The sequence below is a fragment of the Uloborus diversus genome, chromosome 2 (assembly GCF_026930045.1).
Source record: "Uloborus diversus isolate 005 chromosome 2, Udiv.v.3.1, whole genome shotgun sequence".
In the NCBI taxonomy this organism is placed as follows: Eukaryota; Metazoa; Arthropoda; class Arachnida; order Araneae; family Uloboridae; genus Uloborus; species Uloborus diversus.
In genome coordinates this window covers 64,721,589-64,742,187 of record NC_072732.1, presented here as the reverse complement: position 1 = coordinate 64,742,187, position 20,599 = coordinate 64,721,589, and the positions used below count along the sequence as shown (strand labels likewise).

General features: G+C 33.9%; 1 protein-coding gene across 1 annotated transcript in view; it reads right to left on the bottom strand.

Moving 5' to 3' along the window:
• LOC129217085 (glypican-6-like) overlaps positions 1-20,599 on the bottom strand; it is a 115,923-nt gene that overhangs the window by 44,137 nt on the left and 51,187 nt on the right. Inside the window, exons 2-3 of the mRNA XM_054851333.1 lie at positions 4,285-4,487; positions 263-451 (exon numbers count right to left, since the gene is read on the bottom strand). Of these exons, the coding sequence (XP_054707308.1) occupies positions 263-451; positions 4,285-4,487 (392 nt within the window). The remainder of the gene's footprint in view (positions 1-262; positions 452-4,284; positions 4,488-20,599) is intronic.

The following is a 20,599-nucleotide window of genomic DNA, read 5'->3' as shown; positions in this document are numbered from 1 at the left end:
CTTGCCCAGATTTTTCAATTAAAATTGACTCTCACAGCAGCCTAGATTCGAGTTCACCCTCGACCTTTTTGACCAGTCTAGCAAGGTTGAATATAACTTGGAAGCTCTGTGCATACCGTAACTATTATCAAAATCCAAAACTTAAACACTACGGAAATCCTATACGATTAGGAAAGGATATGATGTCAGTCGCAAATCTTAGAATGACTGGAAGTTTGAAAAAAATCCGTCAATTGAAATATTTTACAACCGAGTTTCTCACCTCTTGCACAAACTTAACAACATCTCTTCCTATGGAAAGGGCTTGCACAAACGTCCTGGTGGCCACGAAGGATCGTTTCACTTCGACGGTGAGTTTCTTTGGCACGTCTCCGAATGGCTTTAGCTCGTCCATTTGTTGGCTGATGCAGTTCATGTATAGATCATTGAAGCTGTATTGACTGTTTAGCACCTGAAATGAATAATTAGGAGATTGCAATTTAAATAAACCCAAATTACATGTTTTAAATTACGTTATGGGTGACAAAATCAAATTTAGTTGGACATCGGCAAAAGATCAATGAGTTTAGATTATGAAATGCTAATCTTAAAGTGGATCAAAGGTAGCAAGCAGAACGTGATTGCCGGTACTAGACAAAATAGGATAAGCAGATCAGAAACATTCAGTGGAAGTCGACGAATAAACATTCGACGATAAATCTAGGAATCGGATGGTTCTAAGAAGTGCTTCAGTTTTGTGAAAACAGTTCAACGACAACCTGGCTACCCGTAAACGTAACCGAGCATAATTAGTGGAAAATAATCGTCTATAAACCTTGCAATAAAGGCCAACGCATGAAATTGAAAGATGTAATAGTTTAAGCAGTTTTAACTTAATTGCCTCTCTTGATTGCGTTTTGTGTACTTCTGGGCAACTATGCGTTCTGCTCATCTGGATGAGTATTCTAATGTAATGCATTAATTAATTCAGATTGTACTGTTGAAAAACATTAGAGAGCTCATAGCTTAATTATCTTGTAATTAATGGCTAGGAATTCGTTTAATAATTGGAACAATGTTGCTGAAATTTGCCTTGAACGTTCTGCTGGGTTTTCATGCTACTGTGCACTAGAAGGGATCTTATGAAAGTCAATGTTAGAAATTGGAATGATGGCGCCCAGTATAAGTTTTTAGGCGTCAAAACAAACGAATTAGATGTCATTTTAAAAGAACCAAATACATGTATCCAAATATATTTTGTTTTATTAATCACACCATGAATCTGCATTTGAGATAGAAGCAAAAGATGGATTCATCTGAAAAAATTGATGCTCGCAAACATCAATGCCAAAATGAGTCATTCATATGAGAATCATAATTAAAACTAAAAACCATGATCGAAGCATTGGAACTTGTTTAAAACTATATAGTTGTTGTGAGTGTAAGGTATTTTGCAAACATACAAGTCCCGTAAATAACTATCCTTCTTGGTTGGGTGGATAAAAAGTGTACGGTGTAACACAAAGTGTTACCTACCACCTTACCTACATACCTGTACTTTACCACCTACTTGTGGTGGTCTGAGTCTGAGTTTTAATGTAATAATATATAATTACTTTTCCAACTAAGAGCTGCATAGTGCACATTTATTGCAAAAAAAAAAAAAAAGTAAAATCACTAGACTACTGAAAAATTAAAATTTCACAGAAATCGTTGCGAATTATGCGCGAACTAAAAACTGTAAGGGAATTTAAATAATTTCGAAGATATATGGAGGAAGCATTTGAATGGTATTATAACAAAATTTTTAAATATTTGTATTTGTAATTTTGAAAACTGATCATTTTTTACCATTTTTCCAAAATTTGAAGCTCATCTAAGATCTAAAGGCAGAAAAATTTGTTTATTTTTCTTTTTAATCTTTTTTCCCGAATTTAAGATGCCAATACGCAACTTTATTTATTTATTTATTTATCGCTCTTAGAAGTTGCTTGTCGAAAACATTCTTTTTTTTTCCTCGGCCCACCCTAGTATACACTCATCAATATACCATCATATAAAACTTTTCCAGAATCTGTTGACAGACATTTTCTAGCCAAGCACAAAGATTCTACAAAGGTTACAAAGGTCTTTTTTCAATGCACAAAAGCAGCTTTTGTAGGATATCTTTTCATCCATTAGCTCACTTCTTTTGCATTGAAAAAGAACCACATTTTTTCTCACTCTAAAACACGTGCATGCAACTAATTTCTAAATTCGTGCACTTTACAGTAGTTTAATCACCTTCTACAAGTCAGCAAAGAGGTATTTATGTATTCTTTGCAGAATGAACCAGTTATTGCAGAATGATCTATTTAACTCTCGTTATTTTTCTTTCAAATTATGAACTACTGCCAGCACTAAAGCAATACATAAAAGTAATCCACGAAATATATATGAGCGATGAACGAGCTCATTTATAGAAGCTCTATAAATAAGACAAGTCTACATTTGACAGCCAATGCAAAGCATTTAATGCAAAGAAAAACTATCAGTACCATTCTAAATTATTCGTTTGCTATTTTTGAAACTTTTCACGATACATTTAATTCGTTCAAAAAGACAAAAAGAAAGAAAGAAAGAAGAAAACGCAACTGCTTGATAGCTTTCTGAAACTTTAATGGATACCCACTTTAAATCAAGAACTAATCACAGGACTTCCAATGTGACAACAGGATTCCAACGACCTCAACTGATTCGTAATTTAAAGAATAAAAGGAACCATTCTCTCCAACTTAAAAACGTTCATCAACATCCGAGCAGAAGATATTTAGCAGGTAATCAAAGCGATAAAGAAATGCTTTGATGCCGCTGGTGTTCCCCCACTATTTTTAAAATTCCGAAGTACATTTTTGAATGAGGGCCAAAGTTTTTTTTTTTCACACTGATGGCGCAAAGTAAGGAAACAGTTGCCAACGGGTGGCGACAAAAGAAACGTTTAAACGAAATTTTTTATCAAAGCGGCAAGAGCAAACCACCTGCTGTGGACCGGATTTTCACTTCACTGAGGGAAAAGACAAGTCACAGGATGTGGCATCAAGTCGAGTATAGCAAATGGAACCTCTGATTACTATAGAAATAGAAGTATGCACTCTAAGATCTCTCACTAACTAGACTCAAAGTAATGCAAATATGGATCATTAATTGATTTAAATATTTTAAGATGCATCCACTGTATGTTTTATACACCAAAAACAAAATCACAAAAATCAAGATGTTAGAGTTCCTTTTTTTTACGTCAAATTCAAAATTTAACCTGTTAGTAATTGTCAAAAAACAAAGTATAACAATTGAAAAATTACCATTTCGAGGTTGTCTAGTTTAAAAAAAAAAAAATCAATACATTTCCTCTTCTTTAATTCATTATTCTTCTGAACAATTTCATAACCTTTCATTATGAAAAACATTTTATAAAATTTCCAAAGGGAATATAACATCTTTATTCTATTGTAAGCGGGAGGGATGGATACGGTAGTAGAAATGAATCGTATCAAAACTTATTTGGCTTGTACGCGGAAGTACGAAGAAACAATGACACAGCTAAGAATATTGTCTAATGAAAATTGCAAATATGGAGCAATGGAAACTGCAAATGTGGCAAGATAAAGGCTACATACACTCACTGGCCAATGAATTAGAAATCCAAGCTCATTATTTTATTGGGTCACTTTCTGTACAGATAACTGCTCTAATTTGCTTGGGCATCAAGTCTACAAGCTTCTGCAGTGCATTTATATCCAGAGAATAATATGCATTGGATGTGCAGCTTTTTAGATCTTGCGAATTATATGGAAGAGCAGAGTGCTCTGAAGACGCTCTGTCGGATGCGTCTTTCTACCATATCCCACACATTTTCTATGGGGTTAAGATCCAGGCTATGCGGTGGCGAGGGAAGGCGTTGGAAGTCAGACTGATGCTCAGCGAACCAATTTTCAACACTTCTGGCACGATATATAGTTGCATTATCGTTCTTGAAGTATCCGTCGCCCACAGGATAAAAATGCAACATTGCAAGTTGCACTTGATTTGCCAGTATATCTAGATATCGCATGGCTGTTTGTTGACCCTCGAGGAACACCAGGGCACCATTTCCATGCCAGCAGAACATGCTTCATATCATGATACTCCGTCCAAACTCTTGCACAGTGCGAGTAAGGCAAGAAGTTTCTCTCAAAGGTTTCTAACTCATTGGCCAGTGAGTGTATTTTACGTTCTTTTTCTTTGATACTTCTGGACAGAAAAAAGAAAAAAAAAACTTTAACCTACCTGAAACATTTTTCTGTACAAACGATCGAAAAAGCTGTCCAGAGCTGCTGTGAGGTCCACACCACCCGTTAAATAATACTTTTCAAGATCGTTGAACATGTCATTAAATATGAAAGAATTCCTGTCGTACAGCATACCGTAAGTGCGAAGAAACATTTCGTGGAAATCCTTTTTCGACGTTCGAAGAAGCTCCTTGAAAAACTCTGGAAGAAAAGAAATTCAAAATTAAAAGTAAATTAATCACAATCAAACTTTTCACATAGAAATACATTGAAACTCTTCACTTTCCAGGATTTCCCTATGCAATATTCAAAGTCCAATTTTAATTGTTACTCACATCAGATGTAATTATTACACTACTTTTTTAAAGATTCGGTAGTGGACTACTTCCCCATCTTATGTTATAATAATATAATGCAGTGGCGTCACTACTGGGGGGGGGGGGACGGTTCGCATGCATTTTTAAGACTACAAGTTTGATAATTTTTCGGGGGTAAACCCCTGGATCTCCCATTTTTATTTCTTTTTTGTACATTAGCCCACTTAAAATTTCGTTACAACACAAATGTAGTTGTTTCTGAAAATTGCATAAATATCGTATTTTTATGTTTCCATTTTTTTTTCTTCTTTTGCGCCTTTAGATTGGGGGTGGGGGAGGGGTGACAGTACAAATTACCGCCCAGGATGTCACACATGCTAGGTACGTCACTGTATAATGAAGTATGATAATATAATGCATCAGGCTGATATTTTAAAGATTAAACTACTTTTAAAGCTCACTCTCAATGCCACGTATGTAAGAATGAAATCTCTAATGTTATGGTTGTTCAACAAATGAATAAAGATTGAGAGTATATTTTAAGATTTTGTAACTATATAATAAACTTTAAGACAAAAAAAAACCCAGCTAAAAGGAAAGAATTTTAAGCTTCAACTCGATTTAAAGCCTTTTTCTTACTGCAGTTCTGTATAATTTCAAATTCTACCTAAAACTAGTTTAAAATCTTGTTAGCGATCGATATTAGCTTAACAAGAATTGTATTGTACATATAAAGCTAGTTCTGTATGCAATCACAAGGCATATATCTTGAAAAAAAACCCAAAAAAACAATGGCCATTGTGTGAATAGTTTTTATAGCAAAAGTTCTTTGTTTAAAACTAATCTCTTACCGAATCCTTTACAAATTTTTCTAACATTAAATCGGTTATTCTTAAAACAAAGTGTCGTAAAGTATCAAAAGCGAATTCTCAGCGCCGTGATCATCTCTACGAACAAACCCCATCACGTTAAATTTCCAGGAATAGACTCTACTTCTTTTCAATGGCTCCAAAAGTAAATATCTTTTTCTGAAAAGCGTAAAATTTTGGCGACAGATAAGATTCTTCTAAGAAAATGAAGCTCCCTTTGACTTTTATGGCAACTAGGACTAAGTACACAAGCATGAGGGGGACATATTTGCATTCTGCGCGATTGAAAATGTTCGAATTTTACGCGTAATTAACCGATATGGTATCTGGAACCTTTTGTTTGATTTGATTTAAAGGGAGAAGAAGCCGGCTATAGAAAGTTTATCCTTTCCGCTCTGGTATTAAATTTTGAGGCTTTTATGAGATGTTTGCTTAAGTAATGTATTGCCAGCTCGGGGAATGTGAATGGAAGGAAGAGACTTTACTAGATATGAATAAGAGTAATTTACTTAACAGAGCTTATTCAAATCCTTTCATAAAGGAGGCAGTAATTTCTGAAACGCCACTGTTAAAACATGAAATGATCGATTAAAGTAAATTTTCTCATGAAAATCGCATAAAATAGCTTTCATCATTTCGAAAACATCCGGAAGATATCTGATATTGCGAACGATAACGGAAAAGTGCAAATATTTATTACAAAATATAAAACCAATACGTACTCTTAAAAAATTTTTTTTTTAAATTCATTCTCACGAAATTACTCTAAGAAAATACCCTCCCCCCCCGTCATTGGAAAAAGATATGCCGAAAAGTGAATGACCCCATCCCCCCTCTCAGTGAATGAACGCTCGTTTTTTTTGTTTTTTTCTTTCAATAAATTAGATTTTAAAACGTTTTTCTTAGATGTAGTAAGGCAATAGTCATTTCCAAAAAAAAAATTATGTGATTGCCCATTGGGTTCGGGTACTTTTTATTTAAGGATTTTTACAGTCCCCATCCTCCCCACCCAAAAAGAAAATTATAGTTGCACTACTGAGTCCAGTCGACAGCGATGGTTTCGGTTTCAGTCTCAGGCGTTCAGACAATTGAGAAGGAATAAAAGATGGAGAAAGTGAAGCCTTTAATTCTTAAAGCATAGATCCCAAGTCACGTGATATATTTGATAACAAAGTATTGGCATACTTTGCTTTCATCCCATTCGTCAAAGTTTAACCATGTGACATGAGACCTCTGCCTTAGCATTTCTTAAGTCAATGATTGGACATGCTTCCTCCAGTTACTAATTCCTGTTCTAAGGTTCAAACTTCTGTTGGCTTCAAGATATGAATTTGCAGAAGAAGATTAAGTTATAAGCACAGGGCATGTACAGCGAAAATACATTTAATCTTTAGTGTTAAGTGAAATTTAATGTGAAATGAAGCGATTCATGTGAAAAGATAATACTTTCCTAGAAAAGCGTTGCCAGAACGTCGTACCGGTACCAATTGACCATTGCTTTATAGGTGTAACAAATACGGATTTTTCAGTACGCAAATTGCTTCATTCAAATACACGTTGAAGTTATAGTGCTTAAAAACCTTGAAAAATTTATTTGGGGCCGTCTACAAATGATGTCACGCTTTCGGGGGGGGGGGGGGGCGTAAAATTGTGAGCACGTGAAAAGGAGGAGGGAGGGAGAAACAAGAAATGCGACATCACACATTAATATAAAAATATGTTTGTGAAAAACAGCGAGAAATATGACAAGGAGAAGGAAGAGGGTAAGGTGAAGAGTGACACAGGGGGAGTGGTGTCAAATTTGTTGTAAAAAATTCGTCCTCAAATATGAACAGCCCTTTAAGATTATCAATGTCTTCTTTCGAAAATGTTCGACAAAAGTAAAAAATTCAGAAGGGGAGAAAAAAGCAATGAAGAAAGCTTTCTCGTATTTTATAATGGAAGGCTGCCTGTTGGACGTAATAAGTATACTTCAAGTAGGAAATGATTACACATATTAGCCAAAAAAAAAAAAAAAAAAAGAAAGAAAGAAAACAGCGACTTTGAAAAATTTGGTATTCGATCAAAATGAGAATGAGATAAGTGCCATATATGCAATCCCTTTCCGACATGATTCAACAGCTATACATCAACGTTTTACGACAGTCAATGAATGGTATTTGTCCAATCCATCAACTCGACAATTTGACGGCATGATGATTAGCACGTAGCTATGAAACTGATTAATCGTAAATATTTATCATCGAATACTTGATTATAATTTTTTAGAGTAAAATTATAGAGAAGAGATAAATGGCAAATCAAATGAACGTGTCATTTCTCAACATTTGATCATCATGAACAACATTTCTCAAGTATTACCGGTAGGGAAATTTAAATGAGCGTTTTGTTTTTGGTGATTTTTTTCTTGTCGTCTTAAAACTTTCATGATGACTGTCATTATGTTTTTCACAATTTCATGTCGGATTAACAGGGTTTTAATTTTCTTTCCTTCGAGGCATAAATAATGCTTTATAACAGACAGAAGACCGTGATGTTGAAATTCCGTATGTAACAAGTAATTAAAAAGAAAAAGGGAAATTCAAAATCAACGTTAAAAACTGCTAGCATTGTAATTTAATATACTAATTATTATTCTGTAAAAAATATAAGAGTAGATGAACCCAATAGGCCGTTATAATAAGGTAAGAAATTGGTAAACTCTAGTTTTTTCTTCATTTTTTTAAAATAAATTTCTAAAAAAAACAGTCCATCTTTAGTAGAGATGGTCACACACTATAGTGATAAATATTGTCCATTAAAATGTTTAGCAGAAGTTAAAGTCACTAGTGTTTATCCCATAAATCCATGATTTTTTAAAAACACTTTAAAATATATTCTTTGGCTTTGAGCTTTTGTTCAGATCATGAGAAAAATACTTTTAAAAAATCATAGTTTAATTTATTTACAGCCACTTGGCAACATAGAGCTTTAACTGAAAAAAAAAAAAAAAAAAAAAAAAAAAAGAAGAAAAACAACAAATAATTTTCAGTCAAATGTTCCAAAACATGGTTAAAAATTGTAAAAGTGCCTTACTATTTAAATTACAGTCAGTAAAACTTATTCGTCATAGAATTTTAAAAAAGTAGGCATTTTCAAGTGCACTAAACTGAAAAAAAAAATAAATAAAAAAAAATAAATAAAAAAAAAAAAAAACCTTTATTCGCGAATGCAGAAGAAAGAAATCTATTTTCGTTTCCCATCAGATTGGTGCATTTACAACTTTAAAATTGATTTAATAGCATCTTCAGGGAGTATTTTCTCGGTTATTGTCAACTACAGAGTTTCAATTTGTTCTTATAGTATTTCAGAAGACTAAATTGGTTTTCCAAATAGCAACAAGATGCATTTAAGGATCAAACTGCGTGTTTGAAAACTAATTGTTGTTTTCTTCTGACATTTTGTGCGACATAGCCTCTCCTTTTGTTCAACAACAAGTGAAAATTTCATTGCACTTCAACAGATTATTTCCATTGTATAACCAGTTTTCTGTTTTGTTTCTTATACCCAAAGATGGAATGTAATACATTATTATTTATCAATAATACACACGAATATAATTTGAAAAAAAAAAAAAATCTACCGTTTTCTTATCAGTGTGAGGAGAAAATTTTGGGGATAAACCTAAGCAGGGTTCGCCGATATGTATCGGTCGCTATATATCATGATATATATCCGATATTTATTTTTTCAACTACGGTGTTTTCAATATAAAAATTATATTAATCATAGTAATATTTATTATTAAAAAGAACCAAAAGTTATGAACTACATTTTTGTGATGTAGAAATACAATATTGATGTAAAAAAGTAATATAATATTCCTCTTTTATTTTATATACATAAAATTATTTGTAGTGTAAGAATTTTAATTCATATTGAAAGTGCCTAATCAAATATTAAACATTGGTCAGAAAAAAGGAAATGTCTTATGACTGAGCAATGACTACTGCATATTTTTTATTTCTGAATCATGTAACTGTGCAAAAGTAGCTAACAGAAGAAAAAATAGTAAAACAATTAATGCTAAATTAATTCCATTAAAATTTATAAAAATGTAAAATGAAATTTTTGATATGAATAATGAAAGAAACATATTGCAATAATAATATAAGAAAATAAAGAGGGATTTGAGGATGCATTTACTGTACTAAGACTCGAGCTTGTGCTGATTGAAAATATCGTCAAAATATCCGATATACAGTTGGTTCTCTGTTTAACGACGCTCAATTTAACGACTATCAAAATAACAGATTTTTTTTTTTTTTGATAATTAATATCATGATATTTTCAAATCCCGAACCTAAGCCACATTTGGTAAATCCGGATTCTGAAAGCTGAGCTTCACAGTATAAATACAAGAAACACTCCCATAACTAAATCTAAAAAAGATGCCTAGAAATATTGACCTCGAAGACGCCTCTCGCGCGGGACATGCATCACCCTCCTTCGCTGCATATTAACCTCAGTTACAAAGAAATCCTCCAGAAAATGATACCTCCTAGGCATTAACGCGACGTCCCAAAGGGCACACACAAAGGAGGCGTCTACAATATTTGCATTTCCGAAAAGTTCTGATTGAATTAAATGTGTACGAGGCAAGGGTGAAAATGGCGGAATTTTACAAGCAATTAACCGGAGATAAAATTAGGTTTTCGCACAGAAGCCCCTGTTATTTGATTTGATTTAAAAGGTGAAGCAGGGTAAAAGGTTTTATCTTCGCAGAGCAATTTGGGATTCCATGAGATGTGTGCTTAAGTAATGTGCCAGTAGCTTTAGGGTGGTATTAAAAGCATTTAGAAAGGCATTGGCATGGATTGCATGAACTCGGCAATGAAAGAAAAGAAGCGCGTCGTGTGTTATTACTTTTTACTTTGAATTATTTTTACGCAATATCTTACTAATAATAAAGCTGAAAGTCTGTGTGTCTGGATATCTTACGCGTTCGGCAGATTTTCTCGAAATTTGGCATAAAATTAGTTCATAGCCTAGGGGTGAGCACCTAGAAGGGATTTTTCGAAAATTCGATTTTTTTTTCCTATTCCAATTTTAAGCCCATTTTATCTAGCGAATTACCCTGACATGGACGAGTAAATAACCATAACATGGACGAGGAAATTACCATAACATGAATGAGCAAATTACCAAAACATGGACGAGCAAATTAACATAGCATATTGGCAAGAAATTCATCTTCCATTATTTGTATATATACAGGCGAACCAAATGACCTTTTAATTTCCTACTGTGGGCAAAGCCGTGCGGGAGCCGCTAGTATTCAATAAAGTATAGTATAAATACGATTCAAAAGAGATTCGTCTAGCGGCGTCTTTGAGAAACACATTTCTGACTGCAGAGAAACATCCGATACGTTTTGGTTAACGAGAAGATGCAATGTGACGTTGCTCTGATAAACTTAATGCATCAATTCAAAGTTATGATGTGATCAAAGGATATCAGTGTTATGATGGTTGATGTTTGTGGAATTCCTGATACAAAACCGTTCGAAGTTAAAAATGATTTAGTTTGTGTGGAACATTTTTGATCAGGTGGTATAAAAAAATGTGGGTAATACAACACAAGATTTTTATTTGGATTTTTTAAAAAAAGTTCTAAGTGTATATTACTCTCTACCTCGGATACTGCGATTCTTTTCGTGACTTTCTTTCTCTTATCTGAAAAACTAAAAATTAAACGTTATTATTTAAACTTTTTAGTTATTTTTCTGTCCCATTTACAACCTTTATCTAACATTCCTGAACGGATATATCCACGGGGTGTTATTTTATAAACAAACGTTTTGATCGGATATACAATATATTGTCATTTGTTAACGATTTACAATCAACTGTTGACTTAAAAATGGACAAAATTATGACATAAAGCTTTTTTAAATATATTATTCAAGTACTCAACACAGTCACATTGAACGCTTTAAGGCATAAATTAGTATCATAAAATGCAGGCAATTGATCATAGTAATACTGCTTTAAATAATCTCTTTTCTCCAATTCAGAAAATTAATGTGCCAAAGCAAGGAGAGAAATGGATTCAAACAAATAGAATTGCAATAAAAATAATTGACATATTTCGGTAAACTATCATAGCTGATTTTGAGGAGTGAAATTATAAACATAAAATTTTCTCAGTCTGTTACGTAAAACCATTTTTATCTACTAAAAAAATCCGCAGCTTATACTTAACATGTGATTGATGTTTTGAATCTGTGACTTAAATATGTTTTAATTCGATTGACATAACTAGAGCGTTCTTATTTTGGAAAATCCTTTAAGCTTTTTTTAGTGAAAAGGAAGTGAAAAAAGAAAAGGAAGAAAAAAAAGGAAAAAAACCGAACTAATGAATTTTCACGCTTCAGATACACGTATCCAGCTTTCAACATCCAACCTTATCTCACACTTATCAATCAATCTTCATTAGCAGTGTGAAAACTTCTCGAGGAAAAAAGTGCAATGGCATTTCCTTCTCAAGTTGCACGTAAAGACATTCTTTAGAAATACTAACTCTTTCTCTTTCATATTTATCAATTACTTAATGCTTTTCTCGAACCGAACTTAACCGTTTCCAATAGAAATAACACTCTTGTTGCCATTTTAGGAGTAGATGACCGAAGCAAACAAACCACCAAATCCTTCATTTTTCATACGCATGTCCATTTCCAGACACCCGATTCCATCCTCAGCTGTCATTCCCCTGCAGACGATCCATTCCACGCAACCACTTCTACGCAAGAGACCTCAAACGCGAAAATGATAAGGACGTTGGGCAGCAACATTAATCAGAGATCCGGAATTTTTTTTCGATACCTCCCTGTGAGACGAAATGATTAAGAAAATCGTGACAGGTAGAAGTATCTTTCATGAGACCAGTAATTTGATATTAGAAAGGCGGAGTCTGAGGAAACAATTTGTCTAACCAGGAAAGAAGGATTGTTGATGGTGAAATGTTCTGTTGGAATTATTACTTCTCCAAACAAATATATTTCCAAAGTTGAACTCAGTGGCGCCGACTCCATGGGGCCTGAGGGGGCCCGAGCCCCCTCAAGAATATTTTTGAGGGGGCACAGCCCCTCCAATAAATTAAGAAAATTATTAGTCATTTTATGCTTTCTAAACTCATAAATTTATCTTTTATTTTCCTTGTTTGAAGATAGTTTACCTTGTAAAATGCATTCAGTAATGAGTTAAAACAAATAATTATTATGGTAGTAAGCAGGTTAACTGAAAACGAGTGGTGTGAACAATGATGATGTTACGGTGCTGCAAGCACACTAAGAATTTGTCCCAGAGCGCGAACTTACGGGTCAAGTCTGTTGCTAGTGGGCAGCGCTGCGGCGCGCCCTTCTAAGTGTTGCTGATCTGGAAAAAATATATGAGGGTTTGATTTGTATATTAAATGGGAGGCGTGATAGTTTTGAATGCTTTTGGGAATTGTTTTTAAAAGCAAAACCTTCACAAAATGATGATCCTTTCGCTTCCTCGGAATCGACGTATACCAAAGAAGTATGAAAACAACAAAGCCAGCTCACTGCACACTTTCAAAATCCCTAAGTACTACAAAGCAATACATTGAGGTTTGTGAAATGGTACAATCTTGCATTACTGGGCGGTTTACATCAACTGGACTCACATAGGTCATTGCAGTTGAACAAGAGTGCTTGCTTTTATTAAGCAAAAGTGAAACAAATTTTGAAAAATCAAGTGAGTTTTTCGAAAATGACCTAGACATTGAGAAACTGCGTTTACACTTGAATATGTCAGCCGATATCACTTATGAAAAAACAACTGGTCTTAAAAAACATGCGTTAATTAAATTACCTTTTTACAAAAATACTGTGCGTGTTTGTATTTATTATTTCCTTTTTTCAAAGCCAAAAAATATGTGTCAGGCTTGTCGAGTTTTCGGGGTTCTAACGTTGATTAAATGCCTTTAAAATGCTTTAAAAAAAACTTTGAAGCTCACTATTTTTGATCTCAAATTTAGAAAATTTCCCGCGGCAAGACCCCCCCCCCCCCCCCCCGGCCCTTCACAATATTTTTTTTAAAGTCGGCATCTCTAGGAGTGCCCTTCCATGCAAGTCAAGTGCCCTACCTTTTTCAATGCCTCGCTACAGCACTGCACGGCTCCCCGTAGAAAAGAACAAAAACCTGTCTCTTTCTAAGACAAGTGACATAATCTAGTTGAACTAGAAAATTTGTGTACCATTTTTTAGATTGTTTTACGGTAAAAACGCCATGTCACATTTGTTTGTTTAAATTAAACACCAGCAAATATGTAAATTGGCATTTACAAGGTACAAAAATCTGACCTTTATTTGAGGGGGGGGGGCACCTCCGTGGGATTGCATAACCACCTAAACCCCCGGTGATGTCTAGCCCCCTCAATAATTTTTGCAAGTCGGCGCCTCTGGTTGAACTAGACAAGGGTGACCACAAAAGAACTCCGCGGTTTTAAAAAATCAAATCAAGTTAACGGTATGAGTAAGGTGAGGTCAGTTAATTTTGAAGAAATCAGTAGTTCGTTAAATTTTATGCACACCAATTTCAGTTTGCTTTTTCAACACTAGAGTGGCAAATATCATTCCAGACATCTTGGTCAAAACCTGAGAAGACGTCAAATACCGTTTAGATGTGCTTCAAACTGGGTGTGCCACACTGTAACAAATTTCGTAAACGTTTCTAGATATATCGGAAACGTTTCCGAAATAGTAGGAATCCTTCATCCAATAGCGAACTCCTCAATATTCAGAAAGCTTTTTGTTATTTCAAGATATCTAGAAGCGGAAGTGATGACGCAACGCTTCGAAACCTATTTCATCCTTCCAACACAGGCGTCAATGAGTCGGAAATAACGAGAACTTCTTTTTTTCTTATCTATGGTTGCTGCAGTCAGCAACTGTTTAGCATTGGATTGCTTGTTATTTCATGTCTAGAGAGTAGTAAAATGTGTCGAAACTAATTTTATGCCTTTGCATTTTGGACTGCCCTTGATTTTTTAGACGATGTACGCAGCTATTAAGTTAGTTAATAACCATTTGCTTCTTTACAATTTCCAATGCGACCATAATTAGATATATATTGTGTGTTCAAGCGTGAATAGTTTCAACACCCGTGTTTATACTTAATGAAACGAAACCCTTTGGATTACTTATTCAGTTGTAATGGAGGTACTTAGATTTTCTTCCGCTCATGTTCACTTGTAAGTATTAATGAATATTTTAAAACATGTTGTTATATACATTTATATTTTTGTTGATTTGCATTTGATGACGCTCCAGTTGTAACTGTTTTTGGGTTTATCGAATTAATTTAAAGTTATCCTACATACCTATGTGCGCGGTGTACTATTTGTTGTAACTAACTGAAACTGATTAATTACGCAAAAGAAGTAAGATTTATATTTGAGAAGCAATCACAGAAAAGTTATTTCGAAATACTTGGATGTACATACATTTTGGTTTAAAAAGAAAAAAAAATCAATTGTTTAATTCATTAGAAATATGGTAATGCAAATATTTTCTAGTATTGTAATATGCTTCATAAAAAATGTGCCGGTATAATTTATCTTTTTTTATTATAATTTATTCATTCATTTAAAAATATTTATACCATTAGAAAATGACCATGTTATCTATTAGTAAGAACATAGTTATGAAATTAATTCATCTGCTTATTCATTTTGTTAAATGTGGTTAACAATAAAAAAATTCCTTGACATTAGTTCCAAAAATAACATTTCCTTCGTGGATATACTAGTTTAATGTAGGACAGTCAGGAGAAATGAGTCAGTGGCAAAAATGGAACAGCTGCATTTACATGCTGAAATAAAAAGTAATATTATTTCATGTCATCGTTTTAAAAGTGATCAGTTTTTAAATACTATGTTATGAATATGCAATGCACATATGGTGAGAAGACGAGGGGCGTTCACCACGCAGACTGTGCCATTGACATTTTCAAGGGGTTGCTTTTTTTAAGGTGGGGGGGGGGGCGCTTTATATCATTTTATGGGTGCACCATCACTCTTATGGTGTGCGGGGGGGGGGGGGGGACTCTCGTATATATGAAATGGAATAATCATGTAATAGAGTTCAATGTTTTAATAAATAAAATATATAATGCATTTTGCGCACACTCTAAATCAGTAACCTATTTTGATTAAGTATCTATATTTGTGATAAACTGGAAAAGGGCAAGAACAGAAGAATAATCCCGAAAGGTTCCAGCAGGGGGACTTTGGTGTCATATTTAAATTCATCAATTTCTCTGTTGGTACTTTTCGGTACACTTTGTTCGTCAAAGAAATTGACTTGACGTGAACGAATTTCGGAACGCAAAGTGTAGGTAAGTTCTGTCAAATTTTATCCGAAAATAAAAGCTATCAACTTTGATACAAGATATGTTTTTAAGTTCTGCATTAAAAATACAATATGTTGATAATTTTGTCTTGAAAATATTGAGAGAAAAACTGATGTTTAATATTGTTTAACAAACAATCCCACTTTTGAGAAAGTACTCCCCTTCCCCTCCCCCGACGATTTTGTGATTATGAATGAAACTACTATATTATTTCATAAATTTTCAAAAATTTATAACTGTGCATATGTTATGCTGTTTACCATGCTATTTGTCATTAGAAATTCAGAAAAAAAAATCCACGAATGATTCTAAAATTGCTTGTTTCATTGCTCTTAGATATGAAAGAATTGAAACTGATATGGCATGCAATACTATAGTAAAAAATTATTTTTTAGAAAAAAATCACGGAAAAAGGATTCCGAAATTCTCAGAAACGTTTTTGAAAATTGTTTGGAGAATTCCGAAATACTCGGAAACGTTTTCGAAACTTTCATGAACCACAGCTGCACAGAATACTCAGAAACATTTCTGGAAATTACGGAAAGAGGATTCCGAAATACTCAGAAACGTTTCTGAAAATTTTAGAAAGAGGATTCCAAAATACTCAGAAACATTTCTGGAAATTATAGAAAGAGGACTCCGAAATACTCAGACACGTTTCTGGACATTACAGAAAGAGGATTCCGAAATACTCAGACACGTTTCCGGACATTACAGAAAGAGAATTCCGAAATACTCAGAAACGTTTTTGAAAATTTCATGAACCGCAGCTGCACGATATACTCAGAAACGTTTCCGAATTTTTTTTACAGTGCACAAACTAAGCACACATTTAAATCTATTAAATGGTAAAATTTTTGATAAATTAACCTTTTAGTACATTTTTATAACATTAACAATTTTATGATTGAATAAAAAAATACAGGCTTCAACACCCCGGGAGTTTTTTTATGCACACTCTGTACTAACGTAGAATTTAGGTCTACAAGATTTAAAACAGAGGATGGTACAGTACAGTCTCGAAAATCCGCGTTTTAAAAGTCCGAGGTTTCATTTAGTTCAAGATAATTTATTAAAATGTTAAAGAAATTTTTTTTAAGCTGAAAAAATGATTTTTAGTAAAATCCGAAAATCGAAACCTATTGCAACTGTAAAACTTACTTAACCATACTAAAGAGGTATTAAAAGCTTGGTGTCAACAACACTTGCCAAGTGGCACGAAATATTCATTGACTGCTAAAGATAGGTTATAGATGCCTCAGAGATAACTTTAGGGATATGAAAAAAAAAAAACCTTAAAAGTAACATTGTTTTGCCAATAAAGGCGATTAAACAGCCATTTTGATGTGTTCGATTACAATCAACAAGGTAACTACTGTCTGACCACGGATTGTATGGAAAGGCAAACATCCGGTTTACTGGCGGATATGGGCGCATCTATTAGTTTTTAGACATCTCAGCTTTTACAGATGTATGTTAACCTCTAAATTAAGCAGAGTCGCACATTCAAATGAGCGGAACACTCGCATTAAATTGTTATTTTTCTTAATCATTCAGATGAACTCATCTTAACTGTACGTTTGCCAATTTTATGCAATCTGCGGTTGGACAGTAACTACACAACTTAACGCCGTACAAGTTTTATGTACGAATTTTCAACTTTGTACTACACTAACCGTTTTGTGTTATGCGAGGTACTTACATTCGATCGCACACACATGAATTCTAATATCAAAATTAATTCGAATAAAGAGAAAATACATTTTTCGTTGCCTATAAGTTTGCATGCAAAATAATGTTGACACAAAAATATGTTATTGGTATGAATAAAGCTAATCAAACTTCGTTTCGAGGTAATGAATCTCTGTTGAAATTTGAGTGATAAATTTGTCATGAAGACAATACACATCTTTCATTGTACAAGGAAGTAAAAGATGCCTTGGGTTGACCGAGTAGTGAAAAATTTTAATCGCCAAGAATGCTCCGGATAATCGGACTTTTCAGTAATCCGAGGTGGAGTGAGCCCCGATTGCCTTGGATTTTCGAGACTCAACTGTAGTCTCAAAATAGACAATCATGCAGCCAAATGAACTAAGAAGATACTCTCTTAATAACTCTCTTCAAAAGTAAACAAACGAGCGTAAACATTACTTTTTTAATCGGAAAAATGGCATGCGAAGTATTTTATATCAAGCCGGACGAAGCACTCGAGTTTATTCGGCACTTAAGACACAAGGATATAAATAAACAACGAAGCTATTGTGTACAATAGCAAATCAGCTTCCATTTATCAGAATCGAATGCAGCCATCAGTCGTCTCGGCAAGCAAGCGATAATTGATTGATTCTTAAACTAAACTATTGGGGGAAAAAAAAAAAGAAAACTTTCGGAAATGCTTAGCAAGAATTCAACTTAAGTAATTGCTAAAACGAGAATAAAAATTTTGACTGTAACATAGTTAACTACTACTTCTACATTACTAACAACTTTAGCTATTAAATTATATATCTACTAGTGGTACCCGCACGGCTTTGCCCGTAGTAGAAAATTAAAAGGTCTTTTGTTTCGCCTGTATATTTACAAATAATGTATGGTGAATTTTCTCGCCAATTGGTTTGTACCCATGTTACGGTTCCACGTTATGATAACTTGGTAATTTACTCCTCCATCTTATGATAAGTTTGCTCGGGAAAATGTTCTTAAAATTGGAATAGAAAAATAACAAAATCTAATTTTCAAAAAATCGCTTCGAGGTGCACACTCCCATACTACAGACTAACTTTGTGCCAAATTTCATGAAAATCGGCTGAACGGTCTAGGCTCTATGCGCGTCACAGAGATCCAGACATCCTACAGAAATAGAGACTTTCAGCTTTATTATTAGTAAAGACAACAAACGGTTGCGAAATAAAAAGATGAATAAATGCTGTTCATGAAATGATGTCATACTTTTTTTGGTATCACACGATTTTCAAAGGATAAGACTTGATAGAAAATAAAGCTTTCATACCGTTTACAATCTAAAATTTTTAATTAGTCGAGAGATAACTAAAATACCATAATATTAAGGACTGAAAAGTAGAGTTAAAATAAAGATAAAGATTAGTGATCGCCACTCTCCACGTGGTGACTAATTTAGAAAAAGTGGCGACTAAAAATATTAGCATCATTTGTCTTTCGGTTAATTTCTTTCAACTACTTTCGCAACCCCCCCCCCCCCCACTTGCGTTATTGATTTAAGTTAATGCTATTAACTACTTACCTAATATTAACCTTTATTTAAACTGGAAATTTTCCTGCTTCAGAGGAAATATAAAAACTAATTTGTTGTTTTTTACGGTTAAAAAATAAAATAGAGGCGACCAGAAAAAAATCTCCAATATTGATCCTTCAAGTTAAAAGTTTGATGTTAAAAGTTTTTACTCATCTGTTAAGTTTCATTGTTCAGAACAACATGTTATAAATAACGTAAAAGTTTACAGTAGCGAAAGAATAAATATGCACGCAAGGTTTAGGAAACGGCCAAAGTGCGCAAAGAAACGACTAAAAATTGTTTAGACCTTAAATGAGATCATGCAGCAGCAGAAGATTCTACTTCAAAAAGCTTTTTGAAAAAAGTTTGGGCTCCTAGTGCTTTCGAAAAGCTCGTTTAGGAAAGTAAGAGGGGAAAAGAAAACTATTCCCCATAAAAATAAAGCAAAATTTCTTCGGATTCATATTTTCTTCCCGCTGTTTCCCTTTGTTACATTCGTAAACATTTCGCAAAATCCGAAACTCCAGAGGAAAGAAGTCAAATAAATTGACTGAAAATGACTTCTAGAGAACTGAGTAGTTGTTATAGACCTAAAAATGAGACCACCAAGAACTATTAGATCTCCAACTCTTGTTACGTAGAGGGGAGTTCGAAGTCAATGTGCGCAGCGAGAGAAAATGTGGTGGAACAGGAATAAGATTTTCTAATCAAATGGTTTTCGGGGTCATTACTCGTATGCATGGAAATAAAAGAATGCGGATGCGAAAACTTAAAAATAATTTTTGACACAGGCAAAATAAACATTGTAGAAATATTTATCCAAAGAACTCACAATTTGAAAATAACTTGAAATTGTGTTTACGAAGTAATTTTAACACTCATTATGTTTTCAGGTTCCAATTGTCTAAAACAAGCAACAACGTATGGATATTCCAGTTTTATGAGGCATAAAGGCATTCACCCCTTTCTCGAGCTGCGACCAGCGACCACTCAATGGCAGCCGCCTTTGGAGGCTGGATGGCATTTGGCAAAGGTCCTGGCGGTATTTTGTTAGAGTTTGCGACATATCCAGTGATATATGGATGCCTCACTTGCCAAATCGACCAACTCCATGAAGCAAAAAGTAGATACTAGTTATGAAGAAGATGGTGTTATCCATAGGAATAAATAGGCTATCATGTTATATTCTCTGCCATCACATGGACAGAAATGTACTGAACCAAAACATTAATTCAGATGCTAAGCATTAATAAAGCACTATTAAAGCAGAAATGAGGATTTTTTAAAAAAAGTAGAGTTAAATCGATTTGGAAATTGAGGCATCCATATCGCAAAATTGGACGTCAATCCGGAAGACATCTCATACCAATCGCGGTTAGTTGCGGATACATACTTCAAAGGTATGAATTTTAACTAATATCTTCAACAAGTAAAGGTCTAGAGCAGAGATAGCAATGTT